The sequence below is a fragment of the Equus caballus genome, chromosome 16 (genome assembly GCF_041296265.1).
Source record: "Equus caballus isolate H_3958 breed thoroughbred chromosome 16, TB-T2T, whole genome shotgun sequence".
Taxonomy (NCBI): Eukaryota; Metazoa; Chordata; class Mammalia; order Perissodactyla; family Equidae; genus Equus; species Equus caballus.
Window position 1 is genome coordinate 78,733,433 of NC_091699.1, and position 27,998 is coordinate 78,761,430.

The following is a 27,998-nucleotide window of genomic DNA, read 5'->3' on the forward strand; positions in this document are numbered from 1 at the left end:
TTTCTGCCTCCACTAGCGTCCCACGGCCATTCACACGGGCTGCAAGCCCCGCCCTGATTGGCTGCTGCCCGCCAGTTGCCGCGCCCCGCCCCGCCCTCACGCACCTCGGTTCCGCCCCTGGGCCCTGCAGGGATTGGTCCTGGCGGCCCCGCCCACGAGACGACGTGGGTCGTCGGGACCCCAGTGGGGAGCGCCTCGGGCCATGGCCGGTGTGCGCAGGCTCCAGCTGGAGGAGGCCCTGGCACTGGGGTCTGAGTGGCGGCACGCGTGCCACGCGCTGCTCTACGCGCCGGACCCAGGGCTGCTCTTCGGCCGCATCCCGCTGCGTTATGCCGTACTGGTGAGGAGGGGCGCGCCCGGCCACTCCCCGGCCCCTCCCTGCCACCTCCCCCGGGCGCCCCCGGCAATCCGTGCTCCCCTCTCCCGCAGATGCAGATGCGCTTTGATGGGCGCCTGGGCTTCCCCGGCGGCTTGGTGAACAGGCAGGACGGCAGCCTGGAGGATGGGCTGAACCGCGAGCTGAGCGAGGAGCTGGGCGAGGCTGCGGCCGCCTTCCGGGTGGAGCGCACCGACTACCGCAGCTCGCACGTCGGGTCCGGGCCGCACGTCGTGGCCCACTTCTATGCCAAGCTCCTGACCCTGGAACAGCTGACTGCAGTGGAGATTGGCGCACCGCGCGCCAAGGACCACGGGCTGGAGGTGGGGTTAGCCCGGGAACCCCACCCCCATGTCCTCCCTGCCCCCAACAGCCTCTCCCCCAATTTCCCAGTGCAGCTGGGGTCTTGGTCTTCTTTCATCTGGGTAACTGACCACAGCCAACCTGCTCTGCCGGCGAAGGTCTCTCCCCTCTCACCCCTTTACTGGCCTCTGCAGCTGTCTTTTTAGAACACACCCATCCAAGTCTCCCTTCCGCTCCCCATTGATAATGGCCAGGCCTTGACCCTAGCCTGGCCATTTTTCTTGGGTAGGAGATTCGGCCTGATACCTTGTGGGGAAACCTTGGCACTTAGGCTAGGGCAGTAGGGGGACAGATTGTGTATGGAGGTGGTCCTCAGACTTTGGCAGGTGTCAGAATCGTCTGGTAGGCTTATTAAACAGGATTGCTGGCCCCGCTCCCAGAAATGCTGGTTCAGTGCGGGAGGGAAGTAAGGACCTGAGAATTTGCATTTTTCAAAAGTTCCTAAATGGTGCTGATATGGCTGATCTGGGTACCATATTTTAAGAACTCCTGGTCTAGGGCCAAGCATGCATGCTGGAGGCAGGAGCCACTACAGGTTTAGTGATGTGGGAAGGGGTCGCATTTATGGAGCAGGGTAGCATGGCTTGGGGGTCGCATTTGTGGAGCAGGGTAGCATGGCTTGGCTCATTCATCTGCAGAGAGCTGGGCCCACTAGGCTATGTTAAGGTATGAGTCCCTGGGCCTAGTTCTGTTGTAATTAGGAGTGAGGCCTCTGATCTGGAAAGTTCTGGCTGGGATGAGCTACCGGGATTTCCAGTGTCTCCTGTCTCCTTCCTTTCACAGGTGCTGGGCCTGGTGCGGGTTCCCCTGTATACCCTGCGGGATGGTGTGGGAGGCCTGCCCGCCTTCTTGGAGAATTCCTTTATTGGAACTGCACGGGAGCAGCTGCTGGAAGCCCTCAAGGACTTGAAACTGGTAGAGTCTGGTTCTCTCTCGAAGGCTGCAGGCCGTAGGATCTCAGCCCCTCCCTAGAGGCAGCCCTCATGGACCCATGCTGAGCTCAGGACACTGGTATTGGGGAGAGGGGGGAGGAAAAAGGGAATGTTTTCCCTTCTGGGCCTGGGCCTGATAGATGATAACAGATTAAAAAGATGTATGTACAGTATGTTCTGAGCAGAGGGCTCCCCCAGCAACTCACGGCGTCAGGGGCAAAAATCTGCAGCTCATCCCAGGGGCCCTGGCAAATTCTCAGAGCCTGCCTCCTCCCTGTACAATTGCACACACACAACCTGGCAGCCCCCACACATGTGACAGCCTGTGCCCTCACACAAGCTGACACCTCCCCACCCCCACTCCCCGCCCCACCCTCCCCAGTTTAATCAGGAAGTGGCATGTCACTATACCCATCTCCTTGCTAGGGAGGAGTGTCTGGACCAGGGAAAGGTCTCTTCCCACACTCCTGCATGGCTGTTCTCCAGGGTCTAGCCCACCCATGCTTGTTGAGACAGAGAAGCAGAGGACCCTTTTTCCCCCCGGAAGGTGATTGCATCCTTGCCTGGGGGTTTCAGTATACCCTTGAAAGGTGGCAGAGGGTCCTAACCAGCCCCCTGCCCTCTTCTCCTGAAAGTGAATAGGAGTGAGGAAATGGCTTGGTCTCCTTGGACTGACCTTGAACTTGAGACTTCTAAGTCCTGTGCATCTCCTCCAGGGCTTTCATCTTTGGGACCCCTTAGACTCTGGGGACATCAGGAAACTGACTCAGCCCTGCCCTGACAAAAAGAGCCTCCTAGTAAAGAAAGGCTTATGCTGGGCCTCCAGGCCCTTCACTTCTCTCCACAAGTAATCCGTATGAGGTACTGGAAGTCTAAAGATGACAGAGCCATTGGCCTTGCTCTCCATGGGTCAGGAAACTTGTTCTTAAAAGGCAAATAGTAAATATTTTAGGCTTTGTGGGCCACATGGTCCTTGTAGCAACTGCTTAACTCTGCCATGTCAGAAGGAGCAAGCGACAATACGTAAATAAATGGGTGTGGCTGTGTTCCAATAAAACTCTATCTAATAAAGGAGCTAGCCAGCCTGTGGGCCATAGTTTGCCAACTCCTGCTCTAGAGAAGAAGATAAGTGATAATTTTAATGATGATGTCTACTTATGTACTTTATTTATGTCTGTGTTAAGAAGCAAATAAAGGATTGGTACAGGTCCTGCCATGACATTTTTGCTTTTAGTTAAGGTGGTCTGGAAGGGCCCTCTAAAGAGCATTTAAAGTCAAGGATGAGAAGGATGTAGCCAGGTAGGTGTGTGGGAAGAGTGTTCTAGGAAGTAGCATGTGTTAAGGCCCTGAGGAAGAATCTTGACAAATTATCCCAAAACAAAGCTATGGGAATTGGATTCCTTTTCTCAGTTGGGGGAGGTGGGCAGGGGAGTAAACAAAGAATTTGCAGTCATCTTTAGTTTACCAGAGTATGGTCTAGAAATGGAAAAAGGCCAGCATAATTAGACTACAGGAAGCAAGGGGAGGTGAAGCTGGAGAGGCAGGCAGGAGCTAGATGGTACAGAGCATTATAGACCATGGTGAGGGGCTGGTGGTGTGTGGAGTGCGGACTGGAAGGGAGAGGAGAGGAAGTGGGAGACGGGAAGCTGCCACAGTAGTGCACGTGGGAGGTGTGGCGATCTGGGCCAGGGTGGCCGCGGAGGTGGAGAGAAATGGATGCGGTTGAGAGAGATGGTGGTGGTGTCGTTGACAGGACCTCTGATGGACTGGTTAGAGCGTAGGGAGAGGGAAAAGAGGATTCAAGGATGACTTTTGGTTTATGTGTTGAGTTATTCAAGTTGTAGATGAAGGAAAAGCCTGGGTTGTGGGGGACAAACTTTTGCAGGGGACAGAATCAAGGTCATTTTGGGCTTGCTGAGACAAATTTGAGATAAAGATGGTGTAGTAATTTATGAGGCTGGATGAGGTCATCCAGGGAGAGAGAAGAGAGAAGAGGACTTGGACGGGGCCCTGAGGAAGCCCAGCCCTAAGAGTTTGGGGAAGGGGCAGGACATGTTACAGAGGACCAGGAGTGGAGAGGAAGCTGCTTTAAGGAAGCGGACTATCCCAAGTGCTTATGAGAGTTTCGGTAAAATGAGGGCCTAAGTGTCCATTGGATTTGGTAGCGTGAGGTTTTCTTTGACCTTGATGGGAGCAGTTTAAGCAAAGGATGGGAGTGGAAGGCAGACTGGGGTAGACTGAGTGAATGGGAAGTTACGGGTGGGCAGTGTGAGAAGTTGGTCCTAAAGGGATGTGAAGAGATGACGTGGTAACTGGAGAGGGCTGTGGGGTCATGGGGCGTGTTTCTGGGGGCAGATAGAGCATGTGTGTATTGATGGGAACAGTCGAGGTGGAGTGTGGAGAGAGGCGGTGTGGGCAGGGGGGAGCGGGGTTACTGAAGGGCACAGTCCACAGAAGAGAAGGGATGGGCCCTCGGATGGGAGGAGGGACAGCCCTGCAGCATAGTGGGCTCAAGGAGAGGATGGGAAAAGTGTAGAGGATGAGGAGGGCTAAATGAATGGTGGGATGATGGAGTTTGAATCTCTTCTTGGTGAAAGGAAGTGAGACCATCAGCTGGATGTGGGTGGAGGATGTTCTCAGAAGGTATGAAGTAGTCATTCATCTTGGCGTTTAAAGAAACAGCAGAATGGCAGGGCAGGGTGGAGCTATGAGACCGTCAGTTTAGAGTAGGAATCTAGGCACTCACCTGTGTCGGGGGAGTGTGCACGCACACACGCATACATGTTTTTCCCCCCTCGTTGGTGTTCAGCTAGGATGAAGACACTTGATGCAGAGTTGGGGTTTTGCCAGAGGACTACAAGGAAGGGAGAGAGAGGCAAGGCAGTTAAGATTACAGGAGAAATTATAATGATGGACAGCGGGGTATTAGGTTTAATCTGAATAAGATGGGAAATGAAGACAGGAGATGACTTCAGAGGGTCAACAAATTGGAAGTCTCGATGAGGTAGAACTCCAACATGGTGTGGGGTTGGGAGGTGCATTTGGGCCAGAAAAGGGTGTTTTTGAAACTGAGAGGTGGAGCAGTCACAGGTAAAGTCAAGGTGCACGTGGGTGATGAAGCAGAAAGTGATAGATGGACAAGGTAGTGCGAGCTAGGAGCCACCATCCTCCGTGAGCAAGAGGAGTGACCAAAGGCCAGTGACAGCTGTCAGGAGAGGAAGGTGGACGTGACAGAACAGCAGGGGTCTCTGGGGAGAGGGGCTTCTGAAGGCGGGAGGGGAGAGTAGCAGTCTGCATGGCAACAGAGAGTAGCGTGGGCCCTGGTGTCAGTTCTTGGCCTTTGAAGGGGGTGGGGCGGGTGAGCAGCTGCGGAGATCAGGTAGATCCCCAGAAAGGTGAGTGATTCTGTCTTTTTTTCTCCTAACCTCGCCCCGATCCTTTTGTAAACTCTATCTAGACTAAACTCAGGGAGGGCAGGCTGGAGGGGATGGACGCTTGAGGGCCTCCCAGGGCATGGCCTGTACCACCTTCCTCTGTGCTTCATATCACATAGCCTGCTGCTCATCTCTGCAAGGGAGGCGAGGACCCTGCCGCCAAGAGAGATCCAAGTACCTCGCCATGATTGCCCCGCTAACAGATCCCTTCCCTCCGGAGCCAGTCTAGGCGGATCTGCACCAGGCTCACTCTCAGGTGGACTCTGGTCCAGCCTGGCACACATCTGAACAGCACCTTCACAGTGTTTCATCATATGCTGCCCGGGCGTTCCAGCGACAAGTCTCTTCTTGCCTCATGGCACTTCTGTCGTCAGCTTACTTTTTCATTTATGCAAATCTTAATTTTTTATGTCTCTGGTGACTGTTGAGGGGGACAGTCCACGACTTCCCTGTATCATCCCACAAACATACCCTCCCAGTCAGTAGGCCCCCTCTCGGTGAGCCGTCTGAAAGTGTTCACGTCCTGTGGCTTGAGTCCATGTCACTCGCCTCCTCCTTCCCAGCAGGCAGGCAGGCACAGGCAATACGAGCTCAGCCTCTGGTTTTTCCCCCTCGCCCTTTACGTCCTGCTGCAGGATCGGGAAACGGGGCGTGCTGCCCATGGTAGATTTCCTTGGCCTTGTCAAAAGCAATTATGGGGGAAGAGAGGATGGAGGCTTGGGAGCAACCCTCGCCCCCCCACTGTCTGCCATGGAGACCTTCACCGAGCACTTGACCGTCTTATCTGAAATCCTGGGTTGTGGCCCCTGTGGTGAGGGTTAGATGAGTGGGCGCTTGGGATCCGGCGCTGTCCAGCACCGTCTCGGTTCTTGAGGCCGTCCGTCCACATCTCACTTGCTGCTTGTCAGCACGTTTCGTTTCCTGGAAGGTGAGTGGCCCAGGCTCCTTTGTTTCTGCCTTTGTTAGCATAGTCAGCAGGATGCTCAGGCTTCTCAGTTCTGTGCTGTTTCCTTGAGGACGCCACTGCTGGTGCTGAGTTAATGCTTTTGGGCCCCACGCTGTCCTGAGCCAGAGTCTTCCTTTCTTATCAAGTTTCTGGCAAAGCTCTTGCTTTTAGGCAGAGACATCTGAAGAACGAGTGGCTCCCTCCTTCCCCACTTACCTGGGCTTTCAGAGACTGCTCAGTGTAACCGACCCGGGCAATGGTGAAGGGGAAGGGTTGTTTTCTGTCAGTTTCAGTTTATTGCACAGAAAACAGATTTTTTTGAAACCTTCAACGCCAAACAGACAAATGAACAGGAAAAAAAAATAGAGGAAAAAACATCTTATCTTTGAAATTGGTGAATGGCGTCAGAATTTGAGGCAAACTAACAGATGCTGGGCCTTGCCCACCTCAGAGGGGGCAGAAGAGCAGGAGGTGGGGGATTGTGTTGAAACACAGTCACTTCTGAGGAACAGGGACCAGGGGCATGGGCAGGGCAGAGGAAAAGGAGAAACACCCACCACGGACTTCAGGCCACAGAAAACTCCCTGAAAGTGAAACCATGTGGCCTTGCCCCTGCTCCCCCACTTCCTATCTGATTCATCTGGAATGTGACCTTCATGTCCCCCCAGTGGGAGAGGCAGCCTGGCAGAGGCCAGAAGGGCAGAGAGATGAAAGCACCTTGCAGGCATCTCTCACACTTGCAAAGCAACACTAGTGAGGGGCCTAGGACTCGCAAAAGGAAGCTCCTCACGGAACAGACTGGAAGGAGTCTGTCTAGGCTTTTCCCCAAAGTGCCAGCTCACCCTGGTGCAGAGGTGTGAACTCAATCTCCCTCCTGCCCCCATGGGTTCTGTTCCGCTCCTCAGGCATTCCCAGCTGATGTGGCAGATACCCCTGCCTCCCCCCTCCTTCCACTCAGGGAGACCAGCCCTGGGCCGAGTCTTCAAGAATTACAAGGAGGCTTGGGAGAAACCCCAGTGAGGACGGCTATTTCCCACAGGCCCAGTGCCCCACTCTCTTAAGGCCGCTGAAGGGCAGACTGATAAATCCACAACTTCTTATTGTGCAGGACTTATTCCAGGGTGGGGATTCCGGCAAAGGCCAGGAAGCAGGGAGGGGCGAGCAGGTGAGTGAGCCTGTGCTTGTTTGAGGGCAAAAGAGTGGAAGAATTGCTTCCAATTAAGTAAACAGGAAATGACAATGTGGGGTCTGTTCAAAAAAAGGACATGAACACTGGATGTAAATGATAAGGCACATGCTCTGGAAGATTTATTCCACCGAACAGAAGCAGTGTTTGCTCAGGGAATTTGAGGGGAACGTGGACTTGGGAATGAGATGAAAGATAAGCGAAGACACCGAATCAGCCGCAGCACCAGAACAGAATTTAACGAACTAGATCTCTCTATTAGAGAATTTAAATCACACTAGAACAGCAAAGAGCATCATCAACGTGGGAAAAACTGCCACTGTTAGGAAGAGCAAGCTTAAGAAAATACCTAGAATGCAAAATGTACAAAACAAGGAAAGTGACCAGAGAGACGATGGTAGACAGAGCAATCAGATGCTGGAAACCCAGAGTACTGTTACTTGATAGAAGTAAAAATGTTAACAGGCAGCCCCTAGAACGTTCCATACCAAGAGTGAACGCTAAGGTAAACCTGCCTTTGCGTGATCATGATGAGTCAAGTGGGTTCATCAGCTGTAGCAAGCGCACCCCTCTAGTGCAGGATATTGATATGGGGGAGGCTGTGCATGGGCAGAGCAGGGGTATGTGAGGGGTCTCTGTACCTTCCTCTTAATTTTGCTATAAACCTAAAACTGCTCTGAAAAACAAAGTCTTAGATATTAACAGACAGGACTCATGTAAAATGAACAGTCTTTTAGGAAACAAGAAGAAAATTCTAAATGGAAAGAGACAAACCTGCAGGTTGGCAGGACTCACTATGTTCACGGGAAAAAAAAAGATGAAAACTGAAAAACAACACTGGGATGTTTTTCTTTCCAAGGACGTTTGTAAGGTAGGAGGATTAGTTCACTTACAATAGCAAAAACTTCCTTTCTATCAAAATAGACATTCAAGGGCAAAAGCATGGCTATTATCCACGTACTCCATCTGAAAATAACAAAGGTGTTTCTTAGCAATCTAAAGATGAATTGAAATAAACAACTGATCAGCAGGAAAATTGCATAAGAAACCTGTGAGGTGGTTATTAACTGCGGTTAGTTACAAATTTACTGCTCAGTAATTGTGTGAATGATGGCTGTAGAATGATACAAATGCTACCAACTGAGGAAATATCCATAAGGTAAAAATGAAATAATAATTTGGTTAATATGCTAGCTCCTAGATCATTCAAGTAAAAGTTAGATAGGATGGGGGAGGAGGAAACATGAAAATGTACTAATTTTACTGGGGAAAGGAATCAGTACTATTTGGTTTCTGAAGTTGATAAGGATCTCAGATTGGATAAAAACATGAAATTTTACTATTTCAAGGGACATGCCAGAGCAATTTGATTCGGTTTGAATATGAAAGGATGCGCAAAGAATGCCAGGCAATTACAGTCAAAAAGTAAAGAACTCCACAACTAGAAGGACCCACAACTAAAATATACAACTATGTGCTAGGGGGACATGGGGAGAAAAAAGCAGGAAAAAAAAAAAGTAAAGAGTTGCCGTAATATTAATATCAAAATTCACTGTCAGAAGCATTTTGTGGAACTAAGAATTGTTTAATTCATCAAGAGATTATTCACAATGGTCACGTGTGTTTCACATTACATACAGCAAAATCTACTGGTGATGCAAGGAGAAATTGACAGAATAGTACTGGGAGACTAACATACACTCCCTCGGTCCTTGGCAGATAAAGTGTCATATACAACTACGGATTCTAGGATATAAAGAGGATGACAGCAATTAAACATTTTGGCGGTGCTTACTGTGTGGCAGGCACTACTCTAAGCTTTTCTCAGATATTAACATATTTAGTCCTTAAAACGACCACATGAGGTAGGGGCACTGTTGTTTCCATACTCCAGATAAAAACGCTTACGCACAAAGGCCAAGAAAATAATAAACTTCTGCCTAAAAGATCAATTTTGAACTCCGTAACTTGAAGTTGAGGATACACCTTTAAAGACCCAGGGAACATTTATCAAATTAGTCACATATTGGGCCTTAGAAAACCCAGTAAGTCCTCTCCAGTAAGTTTATGGAAACCCAGACCAAAAAAGACTCTAAAGAAACAAGAAAAGGATTCAGGAGTGGGTATGGGACCTGTGCCAGGAATATTATATGTATTTCAGGTGTGCATCATTTTATTTTGATTTCTGTATAGACTACAACGTGTTCACCCCTAAAAGTCTAGTTTCCATCTGTCACCCTATAAATGTCCCCCTTTACCCTTTTCGCCCTTGCCTTACTAGTTCTGTCTTATTTTTAATGTTACTTCCTAAGGGAAGCATCCCCTGGCCTTGATCTTGCAGACTAATTTCCCTCATACTATATAGAAAATGATAGTATAAAATTGAATAGATGAGTATGCAACCCCCAAAAAGTATGAAAGAATATTATAAAGGCATGCCAGTAACTAATTAATTGTAATTTTATGGGTTTTGTCATGTTTGCGGTATTTTTCAGTTTTTTAAAGTTGTAATTTGTTGTGATTTTACATAATCAACATTCCCTTTGGTTTCTTTTTTCTGATTTTTTTTCTTAAAGAGCATTCCCCAAATTATATAAGATTCCGGTCCCACAAAAGCTGTCCTGCCCGTGTGTTGAGGCCTGACAGCCCTTGCCATCAGGATGGAGTGAAGTGGGGCAGGAAGCAGCTTTCAGCCATCTCACGCTCTGGGAAGCCCCTGATCCCAGGGCCGAGACCCAAAGAGAAGGCTGGGGTGTAACTACACAGGAAATTAACTGTCATCTCTTTGACCTTTTTTCAACTTCTAGAGTTAACTCAAATTATTCCTTATTTATGCAATAGATGGTAAATTATCAAACTTTTCTGTTCTAGAACTTAGGGATGATGAAGAATAGGATAGGGAAGGGAGAGGCATTGAATCTCTCTGAGCATCAAGTGTCTGTGAAACAGTGGTCTCTGAGCTCCAAGCCTTTCCCTGGTGCTGGTGTTCTAGGTGGGTGTGTGGAGGATTTGATGACCCTAGGCCAGTTGTCCCCCATGGGAGTGGCACCGTATCCCCAAAGGGTGGGTTCTAGTTACTACTGCCATGTAACAAATCATCCTAAAATTTAATGGCTTAGAATAACAACAATTATTTTATCTTCCGCGGTTGGAATCAGATACAGGCTGGTGCTTGAGCAGCTGGGGGCAGGCCAGGCATCTCTCTCTCCCTTCACATGGTCTCAGGGCTGCTCCGTGTGGACTAGTTTGGGCTTCTGCACAGCGTGGCTGCCTTAGGGCCATCAGACTGCTTACACGGTGGCTCCAGCGTGAGGATTGCAGCATACTGCACACGGCCTGAAAACTTTTGGAATAAACGTCAGCAGCTTGGGAAGAAATCCCAGAGACGAATGTGAATAACTCAAGAAATGATGCAATACCATGTCTCTTTGATGACACAGAAGTCAGTGTTTTGAAGAAAAATACAGACACCTGTGACCCCAAGTTGAAAAATTATTCAAAAGAGCTGGACACCGTACAGAAGTTTTAGGAATATCAATCAATTTATTATATTTCCTTTCTGTGTATGCACGAGAATGATCTATAATAAAAACCTGTGTCTAAATAAGTCAAAAAACCTTTTTAATATATAGAAAATTTTTTAAAAACTACTAAGTGATAAGCCAGCATTGTGTATGGCTTAATGGCAGCATTTTTCTTTCTTAGAGGTACGTAAGATAATAATGCATGCTGCAGTCAATGATGTCTTGGAGTGTGTGAAATACTGAAGAGGAGAAGCCTCATTTTTCACCTGGGAGGCATCTGGAGTCATAAGTGACTTCTAAGAAATACCCCTTGGGATGTAGCAAGGTCTGAGAGCTGAGTAGTCAGAAATGCCAGTGATGGAGCTGCACTGGCTCATCCGCTGCCTGAGCACCAGGCAGAGAGCAGGACAGGGCCGCGCTGAGCATGGAAACGAAGAGGTGAGGTCGTGGGGAACAAGCAATGCTGCGGCTCGAGGCGTTATTCGGGCTGGTGGGGGCGTGATGCTGGGCGGAGGCCTCCCCAGCGTGGACCAGGAAGGAGGTTCTGAGGTGCAAGGCTTGCAGAGTGAGGGCCTTCTGCCTGTTCATGCCACTGATGACCAGACCAGCCTCAAGTCTCCTACGAAAGGGCCTAGAAGGGCCCAGCCACGTGGGGGAGGAGTTCACAGGTGGACATGGAACTGTCCCAAGAGACGACAGGCTGGCAGTGTGGGATGAGCTGCCTGGCTGAGAGGGGCACAGGCATAAGCAGAACCTTCATGGATCTGTTGCTTGTGGAAGAAGTTAAAACTGCATTTGGGTTTGTGATTGGGACAAATGTTTCGGGTGGAATAACTCAGCCACTTGAACCACACATGGGGACTCTAGCTCCTTGTACTTTAACATCTGTTCAAATATTGGCTTCTTTACCCCATTTCCCAAACTAAAATCTGTGATCTTTGAGGCAGCTCCAACTTTTGGGGACAAAGGAGCTGAATGTTTGAAACTGGACACACGGTCTCCACAGGTATCAGGCACCAGCTCTCAGGCACTGCAGGGGAAACACCGATCCTCTTTTTAGTACCATATTCGTTACATGAAATGCTGTCCATTCCCGGAAAGGCCCACTTGCCCGGGCCCCTCTCATGCCTCCTTGTCCTTCAAAGCTCATCACTCCTTCAGGGCTCTTTCAGCCCCCGCCTCCTCTGGGCTGCTATGGCAACCTGAGCATGCCTTCACAACAGCAGCATCCCACTGGCCAGGATTCTTCCTTTAAATTGTTTTTGGCCCTAATAGAGCACGACTTTATATCTCCAGCGTCTGGCTTGTTGGTCATAAAGTAGACTCAGTTAAATACTCAGCAAAATGCTTATTAAATGCATGCTTCTTGAAAAGTCTTTTCCCTTATCAAAGTTAAGCCTGTAGAAGCTCATTTTGAATATTAATACATATTAATTCTTTTCCAAAGAGTTTTTTCACATTGTGGCAAAATAGTACTGGACTGGCATTCAAGTCTGTTTTACAAGTGTCATGGTCATGTGACTTTGGGCAGGATCCCTAACTTCACTGGGCCTTGGTCTCCCTGTCGCCTGTGAACATCTCAAGGATGCCCTGTATCTTGCATTAGTTAGCACAGTGCCTGGTACATAGTGTGTGTTAATAAATGTTTGTTTAAATAAATTAATCTGTAAAATGAATGAAAGGATTAAATAAATTATCTCAAAGCTCCCTCTTTGGCTTCCTAATAATGCAAAGAAACACTTCCCCTCCCTCCATCCAATCAAAACATGTATTGATTCCTAATCCATATGACAGAGTTGAACAAAGTAAGCTTACAAAGCTGCTTGGAGGTATCCTAGCAACTTATTACCATGGCAACACACTTTCTAGTCATCAAATGATGGGTACAGTAGAGAGGAGCCTACCTAATATACATATTGAGGTTTGGAACTCAAGACCAGCCTTACTGACTATTATGTGATAACGTTTTAGTGGTCCCTGGAGAGACGTCTCAGATCCTCTTCCACCTGTTGGCTGATAACTGAAATTCTATCATTCATCTCCAGAACTCATCATTCTGGGCTTTCTAAGAACAGACCTTTAAAAGCTCCTAGAATTATCCAACTGTCCATGCCTTCATGTTTATTTTAACTGAGATTTGAGCACCTGGGTGGTTCTGATTGAATTTCTTACTAGGAGTGGGAAACTACATCATAGTTTTATTTCAGAGACATTTGTAAGTAAATGCTGCTTACTAATTATGTGAGATCATCAAGACGGACAGGTAGAAAAGGGTAGGTAAATTCGCTGATAAACTTCATGTCAAACATCCTAAAACAAGCCCATCTACTTTTTCTTGATGACAATCAAGAAAGAGAAGCCTTTTGAGGATGGCCGTGTAGAGGCTGTTGGCACACCCCAAGCTTCTGCGGACCCCTTCATTGACTAATGGATGGTAAGGTGCTTTGCGTGTCCGATTGCCTCATTGATGTTGGACCAACCAGGCGGGTGCCAGATCTAATTCTGGTTCTGCGTGACTTTCCAAGCTTTTACTGCTTATTCACCATTCACAGAGGCTGTGCACTGCTCATGTACGAGCTGCAAATTCAGGATTTGGATTCTACTTCAGATGCGAAGGAAAATCATTTTGCTTAAGTAAGATCATCTACCTTGATTATGCATGCCACTACAGGACATTGTGGGCTGAGCGCTCTGTCATGAAATGCAGAAAGGCAAATACAATTTTGGGAATGTAAATACATTTCCATTTGCTGATGAAATTGTATTATTTATGAAGTTTTTGTTGTAAGTAGCAGAAGAGGCAATTTAAACCTTTTTAGCTCATATACCTGGAAACCTGAGAAGTATGTGGATTTCAGGAATATTTGATCAAAGTCTCAGTGACTTAGTTTTATTCTCTCACTACACTCCACTGCGGTATAGTGAGGGCTCCATCTCAAGGCTGATTCCCCTTATTTGTATCCAAGAAAGAGTGTTTAGCTTTGCCATGATTAGGCCATCCCAGACCAATCCCTGTGGTCAGAGGAAGGCCATGAGCTAGCTCATAGCTTAGGCCTTGGAGACCTAAGTCAGTCACTGTGCCAAGGGGAATTGGACCAAGTGAGGGTCAATTCTATTCGGATTTCATGGCTGCTATTCAATGAGGGAGGGAAGAAAACCACAATGTCCAAACCAACAGTATGGTGACCTGGAAGGCAGACCATTGCCTCTGAATTAAGTACATAATTATTTTTCTCAATCAAAGTGTAAAGGGGACACAAATGAAAATTATATTGTTCTGCCTGATTTCAAACACTTCCCTGTAATTGAAGGATTTATGTGAAACCATTGTTTCTCCTGGGCAGCTTTCCCACTTCTACCCCATATGCAATGAGAGCTTGAAGTTCGAAATGGATTTCGTAGCTTATATACCGCGGTCACTAGGTGCCACAGCCAATCTTGTATCCGTAGCTTTCGTTGTTCAGGATGCTTGGACGGAGAGAAAGAGTCAGACGGCCTCTCATTTCTCTGGCTCAACTGTTCTCCTTGGAGTCAAAGCTGAATACTCAAGCCTCAGCAGCAACATCTCAAACGGCCAATTAAAAAAAAAAACACCCTTACAAATTAGGCGGTTCTCCAAAGGGTGTTTCAAAACATTTATTTGCTTAAGTGACTATAAAATTAGTAATATGGTTAGGACTCAAATTAATGGGCTGGTGTAGCCTTGCGAGTTTATTTCATAGGCTTTGCTTGGCCAGAACATTTTGCATTGATTCTTGTCATCGCTCAAGCCAATATGTTATCAGAGCTTCTACAACTTACAAAGCACCACACTGCTTCCTCCTGAGGATCGGGAGGTGCATTCTAAATGCTATCACCCTAGATTCCCTTGAGATTGTGTGTGTGTGTGTGTGTGTGTGTGTGTACATATGTACCATATGTGCTCACTTATGAGCAAAGAATTGAGTGTCTACTATGTATCAGGTACTTAAATCTAAATCATTTTATGTAACCTACAGAGTCCCATTATTCAATATGAGTCCCATTGTACAGATAAGGACACTGAGGCTTGGAGAGGTTAGATGATTTTCCAGCAGTCATAGAGCTATAAGTAGCAAAGCCTGAATTGAACTCAGATCTGCCTGTGGTCACAGCTCATGGTCTGACCACCCAAACTTCACTGCCTCATTTCCTCTTCGGGACTTGAATTGTTACATTTTCCATTTTTCTTTTAGCTTTGCCTCCTTCCCTGTCCACCCCTCCCCCACTGAACTCTATATTCATCGACTCGATAAGTATTTCTTGAGCACCTCCTATACGGCAAACACTGTTTGAGGTGCTAGAGACACAGTCGTGAACAAAAGAGACACAGATCCCTAACCTCAGGAACTTACATTTTCGTGAGAATAGTCCAGTCATCTGTGTCCTGAGCTCCCACATTTCCACCCTAAATAGCCTGTTCCTTTCAGACAGTCAGTAAACTCAGGGCCTTTTTCCCAAATGCTACTTGCCCTGAGATATAACTCAACATCTCAGATTCCTAAGGGCAGTGGGAATGTGCCTTTAGTCTTCTACTCCAAGACACTTTTTGCTGCCCCCTTGTTTTAGCTTCAGAGAAGACATCGGGGTCCTGAATTGGCTGCTTGCCCAGTGGCATGTGGGTATATGGGCATTGGGGTGTCCAGTGAATCAAGAAATGGCTGTTTGGACTCAAACGGTGTCACAGGTCCAGTTTCTGGGAGGGGCAGGTTCTGAGCCAGAGATTTGCAGGCAAGACATTTGTTGAGAAGTGCTCTGAGGCACAAAGTGGGCAGAAGAAAAAGCTGAACTACTATGCAGCCACAACAGCGGCCAATCCCACATGAGTTCTGGAGCCAGAATGACCTTCAGAGTCATCTCTGATTGGGGTGAGCGGGCCAGGCCTTTGTACCCCAACGTCACCCAGTTATTAGATACAGCTGCTCCTGGGAAGAGAGTGTGACTATGGGTGAGGTGGCTTTCTCCAGCCATGGAAATTCCCAGATGGCATCTCAGCTGAATGTTGGCTGCTGTAGGGGATCAGAATTTTCCGTCCCAAAGTATGTCTCTTTGGCTTGATTATTTTTAAGAACAAAAGACTCAGGAAGAAGCTCTGACCTTCCCCCTCTGCCGAAAAGAACTTAAGATAGAAGGCCCGTTCCAGGAAGGCCTATCAGTGTGGATAACTATGTATAATAAGGACTAGGTGTGGTAGACAGGGAGGAACTTAGCAAGGCCCGTTTGATCAAAGTCCTCCCCATATCTTCTTGTCTTTGCAAGGCATGGAAACTTATCAAAATACGTACTTTAAATATGTGCAGTTTGTTGTACATCAGTTATATCTCAATAAAACTGTTAAAAAGAAAACAAAATGAAACATTGACAAAATAAGAAACAAATCTGATAATGTCACCCTATTTAGCACATTTCAGTGGGGTTTTCCAATTCTTAGAGGGTAAAATCGAGTCTCTATAATTTGGCTTGGAAGGTTTGCATCATCTGGCCATACTCAGTCTCAATGCAACCCTTACCATGTCCAACCTCCCAAATACGGGCCCCAGACATCCTGAATTTCTTCCAATTCTTGAGTCCTCTCCAAGCATTTGCATCCTTTTGCTTCCTGGAACATTCTCCCATGCTCCACTCCTACACACACACACACACACACACACTCAGACACACACACATTTCCCTGGATAATTGCTTCAGGCTTCTGCTTAGATGCTTTCACTGACTGTCTCCCCCCACCTCCATGACCAGGTTAGGAGCCCTCCTGTGTGCACCTCTAGTGCACAGGGCTTTCTATATCTTAGAACTTATTACTCTGTCTCATAAGTGCCCATTTACTTCTCTGAAGCCCCTCACATCCTATGAGAAATCATGAGGACAATAAATGTGTCTATCTTATATATCATAGCTCCACTACCTTGAACATTGTCCAGAATATGGTGTGTTTGTTGAATGATTTAATAAATAAATCACTGGGACATAGATGATCCTGTCGATGAAAATAATCCATAACCAATCTATAAATGAAAATTTGGGTGAGTTTATTCTGAGCTAAAATCTGAGGACCATGGCCCGGGGCCTTTCTTCCTGAAGGAAGAAAGGGCACCAAAGAAGTGAGGTACACAGAGTGGTTATATACCCCCAAAGAGGATGCTTTACATATGATTGAAATGTTCCTCCCACAATAGTCACAAGATTGCCCTGTCGGCACAGCACTTGATGGACACAGCAGGTAGTGGGTCTGCTCTCTCAGAGGGCGTAGCAGGAGGCAAGTCTATTGTCTTGAGCTGGGTGGTCACAGGTGAGCGCAGCAATCAGTTCCTAGCCTAAGGAAAGATGCTTAATCCTTAAAGAAATGCCAACGTTGGGAGGGGGAGGGAAGTTGCACCTTTATCTCAAGGGCCTTTGTTCTTGCCATAGGGAATGTCTAAAGCAGATATACAATGCATGCTCAACGGCCACGGTCAGGCCTTTTTGGAAAGACAAGGTCAGGCCGAATTAGGTTTACACCAAATGGCTTCCTCATATACTCCAATATATCCTATTACTTGCCATTTTTATTTGTCAATCCAACAGTATATCTTAACCACTAAACTTAAGGGAGACCTCGACCAACCCTGTAAAAGGGGGAGAGGCAGCAGAGTAGGACAAGGGCTCAGCCTCCAGCATCAGGTAGACTTGGGTTCAGGCATCAGCTCTGTTGCTTAGCGGTATAACCACGTGGAAGGTCCCTAACCTCGCTGTGCCTCATTTCACCTCTCTGTTCAATGGAGATAATGATATTTATCTCACTGGGTTGTTTTGAGGATTAAATGAGATAATCTGTGTAACTTGAGGTCCAGTGCCTACTTTGGCCAAATAAATGTTGACTACAACTAAACAAAATAACATTATAATCATTAAGAACAAAAGGAACAAAATAATAATAGAAGCCAGTCAAATAAATGTTTCTGATGTTACCAAAATGGGGAAGCTAGGTTAGGGTTAAGTAGCTTACTTAGTCAGTGATGGCTCAAACGTACGGCTCTGCCCTTCAGGCTTTCTGTCTCGTTTTCCTGCAGTGTTTCTTTGGTGAGTCTAAGGGCATTTAGGTTTGAGCTTCATGCTTTAGGGCCTTTTGAGTTTCTGCAAACCCTGCTGAAGTAATACCCAGAGGTGAGGAGTCCATAGGAATGTTCCATCAGGAAGGCGACATCAGTCTCAGCTTACGTGTGAGTTATCCCCTTATAGTGGAGGCTGTGGTGTGCTTCCCAGACGCACAGTTCCAGGCCTGAAGCACTCATTCCCCAGCTTCTAGATGTGTTGGCAGTGTAGGGGAAGAAAAGTGTTCCTCTACACTCTAGGTTCTTCTCACTGGTCTAAGAATTAAATCGACATGAGGCAGAATAACAGGAGAAAATCAAACAAATTTAACAGCACGTATACGTGGGAGAAACCCAGGAAAACTGAGCAACTCACCAAAATGACCGAGGTCACTACCTTAAATACCATCTTCAGCTAAAGACAAAGGAGGATGGTGGGGGTAGTGGTTTGGGACTTCAGAGGGGAGGAAGGCAATTCACATGGAGTTGGAAAAGCAAATGTTCGGTAAACGTATCACTGAAGGATATTAAATAGGATGACATTATCAGATTTGCTTTTTATTTTGTCAATAAGTTTTATTTCATTTTCTAACAGCTTTGTTGAAATATAACTGACACACAATAAACTGCACATAGTTTAAGTTTCCACCTATGTATACACTGCTGAGACCATAAACACTACAAGAGAGTGAACATATACAGCACCTGTGAAAGTTTTCTCCTGCCTCTTTTTTAATCCTCCCTCTCTGCTCCACTCCTATCCCCAGGCAGCCACTGATCTGCTTTCTGTCAGTAGAGATGAGTTTTTATTTTCTAGAGCTTAATATAAATAGAATCATAATTTATACATATTCTAAAGAGTACACATGTATGTATTACATTAGAAAGATCATGGAGAATGCCAAGTAAAGAATGGGAAAGAGGAGGGAAAGACTGGAGGCCCGTTAGTGAATTGTTAGCTAAAGTAATTAACTCCTTCGGAAAGGGGCAGTGCTTTGAGCATGCTCTGTTCAGAGCATCACCAAATGGCAGAGCTTAAAGCCAGCTAAGTGATATGTGATCATACCCCGACCCCACCCTCCATTAGTCAGGTCCTTTGTTTGCAAGAACGGAAACCCAACCTGAGCGGTTTTGAGCATGCATGCATGTGCACACACACACTCAAAATTTTATTGGCTCATGCACCTGAAAAGCTCAGGAGTAGCTGGCTTTAGGCATTGATGCTCAAAGTACCTGATTAGGACTTGATTTTTCTTGATCTCTCAGCTCTGTTCTCCTTCAAGTCACGTAATTACCATGTTCTGTTGTTGTTACGGTGAGGAACATTTAAGTTCTACTCTTATAGCAACTTTCAAGTATACAATATGGTGTCGTTAACTACAGTCACCACGCTGTGCATTAGATCCCCGGGACTTGTCTTATGGCTGGAAGTTTGTGCCCTTTGACAACATCTCCCCATTTCCCCGCCCCCCAGCCTCCTTAGAGTATATTTATTATGCTTATTTTAAGCTCTTGCTTCATAAGTTCCAATCAATGTTTATTGTTCCATTTGTCGTCTTTAGGTGGACAGTTATTTTGCCTTGGAACTCATTTTCCCGTTTTAAGCTACCTCTTTTAAGCTACCTTGCTTTAATTTTTTTTTTTTTTAAGATTTTTTTTTTCCTTTTTCTCCCAAAGCCCCCTGGTACACAGTTGTGTATTTTTAGTTGTGGGTCCTTCTACTTGTGGCATGGGGGATGCCACCTCAGCGTGGCCTGATGAGCCCTGCCATGTCCCCGCCCAGGATTGGAACCAGCGAAACCCTTGGCTGCGGAAGCAGCGCGCTCGCGAACTTAACCACTGGGCCACGGGGCTGGCCCCATGGTGATGCGTTGTGAGGAAGAGCTGAATCCATCCAGGTGAGGGGAAGGGATAAGGAGAAGGGAAAGTCGAGGCCCCAGGGCAGATCGCTCCAGACACCACAGAATTCCGCAGACCATTGCCTCTGGTGCACTCTACCAGGCGACTCCTGTGAACAATAGTCTCCTAGATTAAAATCTACCATCCCAGGGAGTGTGAGGACAAGGAGGTGAATGAGTGAATGCCAAGTATCAGCTGGTCAGCCCTGTTTTCATCAGCTCCTCACCCAGCGGGTCTTTTGCAGTCGTTTTATAGACCCTGACAACACGGCAACCCGTGCATGCTGCAGGTTCTGTGGCCAAAGAGGCTCTAGCCATTCAAGGCCAGGCGCGGAGAGGTCAGCGTAGAACTGCGTGCTTCCTCAGCCCGTCCTCTCTGTCTGCTCTGCCGGCAGCTCTCTGCCCCAGGCTGCAGCCACCCACCTCCCACGTCCCTGCTCTAGCAGCCTCCCATCTCCCCAGGGGGTTCTCACAGTTTGCAGGCTTGCTGATAATCCTCTCAGATGAGTGCTTGCATCTGCTTCTATAGCTTTTCTGGGGCAGATGGTGGAGGGAGCCAGCAACCCATGTTCATACAGCACCTTGAGAGAAATAGGAAGAGGCCGGACACATTCCTTGTAGACACGCTTCTCGTTTGACAGCAGAACCAGTGCGCCGCTGAAGACCACTTCTCTCTGAACAGGAGCGATGGCAGGGCAGTACAAGGAAACGTGGTCAAGGACGGCTGCTCTTTAAGGGAGAACAACAATATTAAATTTCAGCCTCTATTTTCTCCTCAAATTAAACCTAAGTTAAATCTTCTCTTAGGTAATGACTCAGAAACTCTGAAAAGCATTTAATAATAGCTCTTGATAATTCATCTGAATATTTTACTCTAAAGTTGCCTGTCTTTGAGGAATGTTGACATGAAACTTTGGCTTCTAGGAAGCCCTGGCAAAGGTCTAAGTACTTATTGCTTTGCGAAGTGCTTATGATCATAGTCATTAATAATTGTATTTCTCTGTGCTCTGCCAGAGCAGTTGGGCTTTGCGGAGACACTTTAGAATAAAGCCATAAATAGATAAGTAGCTAAAGACTTTAATTAAGCCGCTTACAATAAAGTACCATTTCATTCTTTTTTTACTCCCAGTGTCTACAAACTTTAAAAAATAGTATTTGAACTAATTGCTTGGGTAGATACCAAAGATAATCATTTGTAGAAATATATTATTAGATAGAAATAAAACTCTAAGATTCTAAAATGCATTTGATGGCAATGCTTCAGTTTGAGGCATTTCGTCAATGATAGAACCTAGAAGGTTCTTGGCCTGGTAGCGCTAAGCCTGGCCTGCTACCAACTAGCTGTGTGACCAAGGGCAGGTTGCTTCCTCTCTGGGCCTCAGTTTCCTCATTCATTAAATGAAACCATTGGAATACATCTCTGAGGTTCTTTCCTGCTCTAGAATTCTTTAGCATCTATAAATGCTCAAAAGCATCCATACCCTGAATACAGCAAATAATTTTTATCAATTGCCCACATTAGTAATGTTTCATTGATGTTTTCTCTAACATTCTATTATAAAAATTTTTAAAAATACAGAAAAGTTGAAAGAATTGTACAGGGAACACTATATGCCCACCACCTAGACTCTAACATTAACATTTACTTCGCTTGCTCTGTCACGTTTTTATTCATCTATCTATTCCTTTGTCCACCTATCACTCCATCATAGTTTTTTGATGTAATTCAAAGTACGTTGCAGCTACCAGTATACTCCACCCCTGAACATTTTAGCATGGCTAGTATTAGCCAGAGCTTCAACATTTGTTAATGGATTTTTTTTTTTGTCCCCAAATCCCCAAAGTACATAGTTGTATATTTTAGTTGTGGGTCCTTCTAGTTGTGGCATGTGGGACGCCACCTCAGCGTGGCCTGATGAGCCAGGCCATGTCCAAGCCGAGGATCTGAACCAGCAAAACCCTAGGCCGCCGAAACAGAGCACACCAGCTTAACCACTCAGCCACAGGGCCAGCCCCCTGTTTATGGTTTTTTTTTTAAGATAAAGCTTATGTATTGTGAAATGCACTAATCTTAAGTGGCAAAGGCATAAACTTGTGTAACCCAAACCTCTGTCAAGATAAAGAACATTAACATCACCCCAGAAAGTTCCCTCATACACCTTCCAGCCAATCCCCACTCCCACCACCCACCCTACCGCCATAGGTTAGTTCTGAATATTTACAACTTCATATAAATGGAATAATACAGTTTGTCCTCTTTTGTGTCTGGCTTTCGCTTAGCATGTTTTTGACATTCAGTCACATGGTTGTGTGGAATCAGTATTCTTTCCTTTTTATTAATAAGTAAATTCTACTGTATGAATATGCCACCGTTTGTTTAACCATTCTTCTCTTGATGACACCAGGCTAGTCGACTGTCTGTTCCCTCTCCTGATATCCACCCTTTCTGACCCATTCCATGCTTCAACAGATCCATTCCTGGAAGATTGTGAGTGGAGAGTGCTTTGGTATATCAAACCCAATTTGCCCACTGGCTTAGGCCAGAGCTTCTTGAGGAGTGCTTCACACACTGGTGAGCCATAAATGGGGTACAAGTAGCAGCCTTGTTGATGCCCTGGGTCCACAGGGTGGCTGGGCCAAGACTGGGGTAGCTGACGACTGGAGTCCCCCACACAGTCACCTCAGGATCTGAAGTAACCTTGTCCACTGTACAAATATCATTGTTATGAGTGCCGTAATGTGAAAACCTTTGGGAAGCCCTGGCTTAGGCTTATAAAATAAGAGAGACATCCCCTACAGAAAAAGAAATGGAGATGCTATGGAATCACACTTGAGATTTCAGCAAAATTTAAATAGACGTGTGCATACACACTGTATATTCAAAGGAAAACTTTCAGAAGAAATAGGAAAAATCCTAAAACTATGTGATCGTAATTCAGAAGGAAAGCCTGAAAGAGTGTAGCAGCTTTCATGGGGGAAATGGGAGAGACAGCAGGGGCTCTTCTCCCCTTACCTCTGAGTGTGGCTAAAACGGAAACAGCCAGTGAGTTCCAAATGTCATTACCAGAAGCAGTCTGCCCTTTTCTGTCCCCTTTCTCGCCTCATGGCACCTCTTTCTCTCCCTTTTACAGACTGCCTGGTCCACTTCAGAGAGCACGAGAGGACCAGCTTTGAGGCCTAGAGACTAGGCTCTCCTCTCAATTCCTCCAGTCACCAACAGTGCAGCTTTGGGAAGTTAAAGACAGGAATAAAAATTCCTATAAAATGTATACCCTGCCTACTTCTAAAAATGACTTCTGAGACAACTTCAGACAAAATAATTTTTTCAGCATAATTGCAGGATCTTCTTGATGTCTTTTGTTTTCAAGTCATGTCAGGCACAGAGATTATCAGAGAATGAGGCATTTTACAGCTGCCAATGTCCAGACATATCATCTGATTCAACATTTTTATTTCACAGATATGAAAACCAGGGTCCAGAGAGTTACAATTACCTCTGAGAGTTGCAAAGCTGCATTGAACCAATGAGTCCAGAATCCAGATCTACTTGAAAATTTTGCATTTGTTCCCCCCTCTATCCCCAGCCTTGCTAGATTTAAACAGCATTTGTTGTATATTTTTAATCTTTGTTTCTGACTGCCCAGCACATGAAATCCTTTTTATTTGGGGGAGCCCTCCATTTTATGGCCACTTCCCTGAATGAAGCTTAAAGTGCTATGTGGAGGTCTTGCTTTCCCAGACTCCCTTGCAGCTAGGGTCCAGACATGTGATCTAGCCCCTGCCAATCTGATACACTCAGGCAGGACTTTCACTCAGGAACAGAAGGGAAGCAATTTCCCTCAAACAACATATTTGGCCTCAGTGGCTTCTTCATCAGAACCAGTAGGGAGGAATCATCTGGGGTCTGCCCTTTAGGCCTTGAAACTGATCCTCCAGACTTCTGAACATTTTTGTGAGTCCACCGGTATCTATGTAGTAATTCCATAGCCAGAGTCTTCTATTACTTGCAACTAAGACCCTTGACAAGTACAACCAATAATATTTATATTTGCAGATACTTATCAAACATGATGTGCTAGGAATTATTCTAAATACTTTATATGGATAAATTCACTTAATCCTCACAAATAAACCCATGACATGGGTACTACGATCATGCCCATTTTACTGGTAAAGAAACTGAGGCACAATGAAGAAAGCAATTTGAGGTTTATGTAATTTGTCCAAAATTTTTAGCAATGAAGTAGGAAGGCCAGGTTGTCTGGATCTAAATTTGAGCTTTTCATCAGTACACATACTGCTTCTCCACAATTGTTTTACTGATCATATAATAACTATTCATCATAGAACATTCAAACACTATAGAAGAGTGGAAAAAAGAAAATACAAATAAACTGCAACTCTATTGCTCATAGAAAACCATTGTCTATAGCTGTACTGGCTATTTAAATTTAATTAAACTTAAATAAAACTAAAGATTTAGTTTCTCAGTCACACTGACCACATTTCAAGTGTTCAATAGCCACATGTGTCTACTGGCTACTGTCTTGGACAGCACAGATATAGAACATTTCCATCACTGTAGAAAGTTCCAGTGGACAGCGCTGAGCAGTTTGGTAGCCTTTTTTCATAGTTCTCTGGGACAATGAACAAATACATGTAATTTGTTGTAAATGGAATGATATTTTGCATGCTGTTTTTATTGTGGGACTCTTTTGTTATTCTCTCTAATCTACCGCTGATTTTTTTCTTGCATTGACCCCTCCCTTCTCTTCTCCCTGATAAGTCAGGTGTGTATCAATCCTTATATGCCTTTCTCTAAGCTCTTAAGTCACATATTCACATGTAGAGGGCCTTGTCGTTGTTGGTAAACACTTTTAGCCCTCTTGCTTTTACACTTAATAAAACATCATGGGAATCTTTCTAAGTCAACCAACATAGATCTTATTAGTGGCCATGTGGAATTCCATGGTTCAGATATATGATGAAATTTTGATGTGGATTCAGCCTCTTTCCACTTTTTTCTACCTTAAACAATGCCCCAAAACATTGCTGCCCACAGCTTCTCATGAATTAGGCTTTGATTTCTACAGAATGGATTCCTAACAGTAGGGTTATTGCATTGAAAGATATATTTGTGTTTAATTTTCAAAGCTATTTCCAGATTCTTGCCCAAAGGCTAGAATGATCCCCATTTCCTCCAGCAATGCATCCTGACTTCTCCTTCCCCTTCTGTGTCCCTTTACCCCCAAACACCCCAAATTCTGGCTAGCATTAGATGCTATCACACTTCTGGATTTTTCCAGAATTATGGTTGAAGCGTAGTATCTCTCTACAGTGGCGTACCAAGGATGGCATGGTGAGAGCAGCTGCCCAAGGTATAAGCAATAAAAGGATGCGCTGTATGTACAGGATGTAAAAAAATAATTAAAACTGACTAAAAGTCAGTTTGCTGCTGCTGCTTTTTTTTTTTTTTTTTTAAGATTTTATTTTGCCTTTTTCTCCCAAAGACCCCTGGTACATAGTTGTGTATTTTTAGTTGTGGGTCCTTCTGGTTGTGGCATGTGGGACGGCACCTCAGTGTGGCCTGACGAGTGGTGCCATATCTGAGCCCAGGATTGGAACCAGCGAAACCCTGGGCCTCTGAAGCAGAGAGCGTGAACTTAACCACTTGGCCATGGGGCCTGCCCCTTCAGTTTGCTTCTTGATATCACCACACATAGGCCATTCTAACAATGTTAGTGACAACATACTCCTCCCCTCAAAAATCTTTTGTGGGCCTAAATTCTAATCTATTGCTGTGGTTATTGTTGAATTTTAATAATACGTATAAGCTTCAAATTATACTTCAAAAGTATGCAATTGGCCACGCACACAGACCCAGCTACCACATATGTTTATTTCAAAAATAATTTATAATGGTTCTCAATCATTCTAGCTCACTTCAGGTGCAGCTTGTGTCTGCAGCCCCTGTGGTACCATACGTTCCTGTGCTTACACAGGAGAGTCAAAATAAACCAGGATAGCTGGATGCAATTTTTCTTTTTTGAGACAAAAAAAGACAAAAAAAATCCTTTCCAAGAGAATCAGCCCTGAATAATGTATTCTAAAGCACCAAGCTTTCAAATTGTTTCTTGGAGGGTGTGGCACAGAAATTGTGGAGAAGGCTGCGAACAATGCAACAACTACAAAAAAGTAAGGAAATAGACAGTCCCATAGAAAATACAGTCAAGTTTTGAAGAACGACAGGAAAAATGACAAAAGGTGCTGGTCTTATATTGCCAGAAGAAATCAAAAGGGCAATCTTTGAAATGATCATTTTCACCAAGAACTAGACACTCTTTCTAAAGCAACGGATCAAATAATGTCAGTGTTCACTATCCAGTCATTTTCTCTAAATTCGGTAGAAGAAGAAAATAGAAATTGATGATGAAAATCATCATCTGGTGAAAATATTTCACTGGAAATGTTTCAGCTGCAGAGACATTTGAAACCACTGAGCTCAATCCTGAAGAAACAAATGTGTAAAATGTTGCAATTTCTGGACTTTATTGTAAAATGGGATTTTTTTATGAATATGTCAAATATATCTTTATGGTTAAGACTTTTCCTAATGATTTGTCTGTTACTTTGAGCGAAAGAAAGTTTTCAAAATTAAAATGAATAAAAACTGTCTTCTATGAACTTTAAGTGAAGGTAGATGGACAGAGCTGGCTATGATGTCTATTTAACATGAATACGCAAATTTTGACCAAATTATTGACATTTGCAGAAGGCTCAAAAACAAAACTATAATGTTACTTCATTACTGAGATGGAGTAGGTAATTTTTTTCTCCTTTCTTAAAAATTGCATTCATATAATTTTGAAATACCAATCATTATTTTTCCAGCATTTACTGTTTGCATTTTCTTTGTGATCATTATTATCATTAGTATCATTTCATGATTATTACTAAAAATCTTTTTTGAGGTAGAGGAAGAGAGAATGTTATAAAATGATTAAAAAGACAAAAATAAGAGGCTGGCCTGGTGGCGCAGTGGTTAAGTGAGCACGTTCAGCTTCAATGGCCTGGGGTTTGCCGGTTCGGATCCCGGGTGCGGACGCGGCACCACTTGGTAAACATGCTGTGGTAGGTGTCCCACATATAAAGTAGAGGAAGATGGGCACGGATGTTAGCTCAGGGCCAGGCTTCCTCAGCAAAAAGAGGGGCATTGGCAGCAGTTAGCTCAGAGCTAATCTTCCTCAGAAAACAAAATGACAAAAATATTCTCAAACAGCTAGAATTGGCCTTGAATAATAATATCCTGATACACTGAGCTTTATAATTGTTCCTTGAAGGTTGGCGCAAAGAAATTGTGAAGCCACCGTGCACTTGGTGGCCACTTGGGGGCATGAATCAGCCCTAGAGTGACCAGTTTCCAAGTAAGAGGCGGGAGAGCCCAAAGGAGCCATTACTGATTCAGCCCTTGGCCGTTTCTCTGCAGCAGCCACCAGCGCTTGGGCAGGCGAGGCTTAATCTCCTGTCTTTCACTTGCATTTCCCTGACTACAGAGAAGTCGTGCATCTTTTCGTGTTTCTTGGCCATTTGACAACCTTCTTCTATAAATTCCCCATTCATATTCTCTCTGGGATGCTGGTACTCCCCCTGCTTGGGTCAGGGACCCCTTCGAGAATATGATGAAGCTTATGGATCCTTTTCCTACAAAAAAAACCACCACACGTTCTCATTTCTGCAGACCTTTGCACCCAGCCTCAGGGAGCTCAGAAAACACCCCTTCCTCATTTTACAGGTACGGAAACTCAGGCCCAAGATCTCGGACTAATTTGGAGCAAGTTCCCTGCTCTCTGAGCCTCGGTTTTCTCCTTAGCAGAGTAGGAACAACCATGCTTAACTTCACAGGATCAGCTTCACAAGATTAATTAAATGAGTTAATGTCTAAACACATTAGGCTAGAAGTTCCAAAATTACTGCCAGTTTTGACCTATAGATCTTATTTTTCTTTTCTTTTTTCCCTCACAGAGTATTTTTTTTAAACTTTGAAGTAGTTCTGATACTTAAAAATTGAGAGTTCTCTTACACACACACACACACACAAATCCACAGTTCTGGCATCTTTTAGAAAACCGGAAGCTCCAGCAATACTGCACCCACCTCGTCTTGTGCTAGCAAGGGGCCGGGCTGGGGAAGCTGGGGTCCCTCTGGCGGAGGCCTTGATCTGCAAGTGCCCATTGTTCTCAGCGCTCTCCCG

At 45.4% G+C, this 27,998-nt stretch overlaps 1 protein-coding gene and 1 long non-coding RNA gene across 2 annotated transcripts; one reads left to right on the forward strand and one right to left on the reverse strand.

Annotated features, from left to right (window-relative positions):
* The first annotated feature begins 113 nt into the window (after window positions 1–113).
* On the forward strand, window positions 114–2,880 carry NUDT16 (nudix hydrolase 16). Its single transcript, XM_001495507.5, has 3 exons — window positions 114–340; window positions 430–699; window positions 1,523–2,880. The coding sequence occupies exons 1-3, from the start codon at window positions 203–205 to the stop codon at window positions 1,709–1,711; spliced, it is 597 nt and encodes a 198-aa protein (XP_001495557.2). The 5' UTR covers window positions 114–202; the 3' UTR covers window positions 1,712–2,880.
* Window positions 2,736–27,996, reverse strand: LOC111768413 (uncharacterized). The gene is made up of 3 exons (XR_002800769.2): window positions 27,902–27,996; window positions 20,221–20,476; window positions 2,736–4,525 (listed from the first exon to the last, which is right to left on the reverse strand). It is a non-coding gene; the product is annotated as an uncharacterized lncRNA (long non-coding RNA).
* Window positions 27,997–27,998: the final 2 nt, after the last annotated feature.

Coding starts and splice junctions, on each gene's coding strand:
- NUDT16 (XM_001495507.5), top strand. CDS start 203: ATGGCCGGTGTGCGCAGGCTCCAGCTGGAGGAGGCCCTGGCACTGGGG. Junction 341..429: donor CGCTGCGTTATGCCGTACTG/GTGAGGAGGGGC, acceptor CCTCTCCCGCAG/ATGCAGATGCGCTTTGATGG. Junction 700..1,522: donor CCAAGGACCACGGGCTGGAG/GTGGGGTTAGCC, acceptor TTCCTTTCACAG/GTGCTGGGCCTGGTGCGGGT.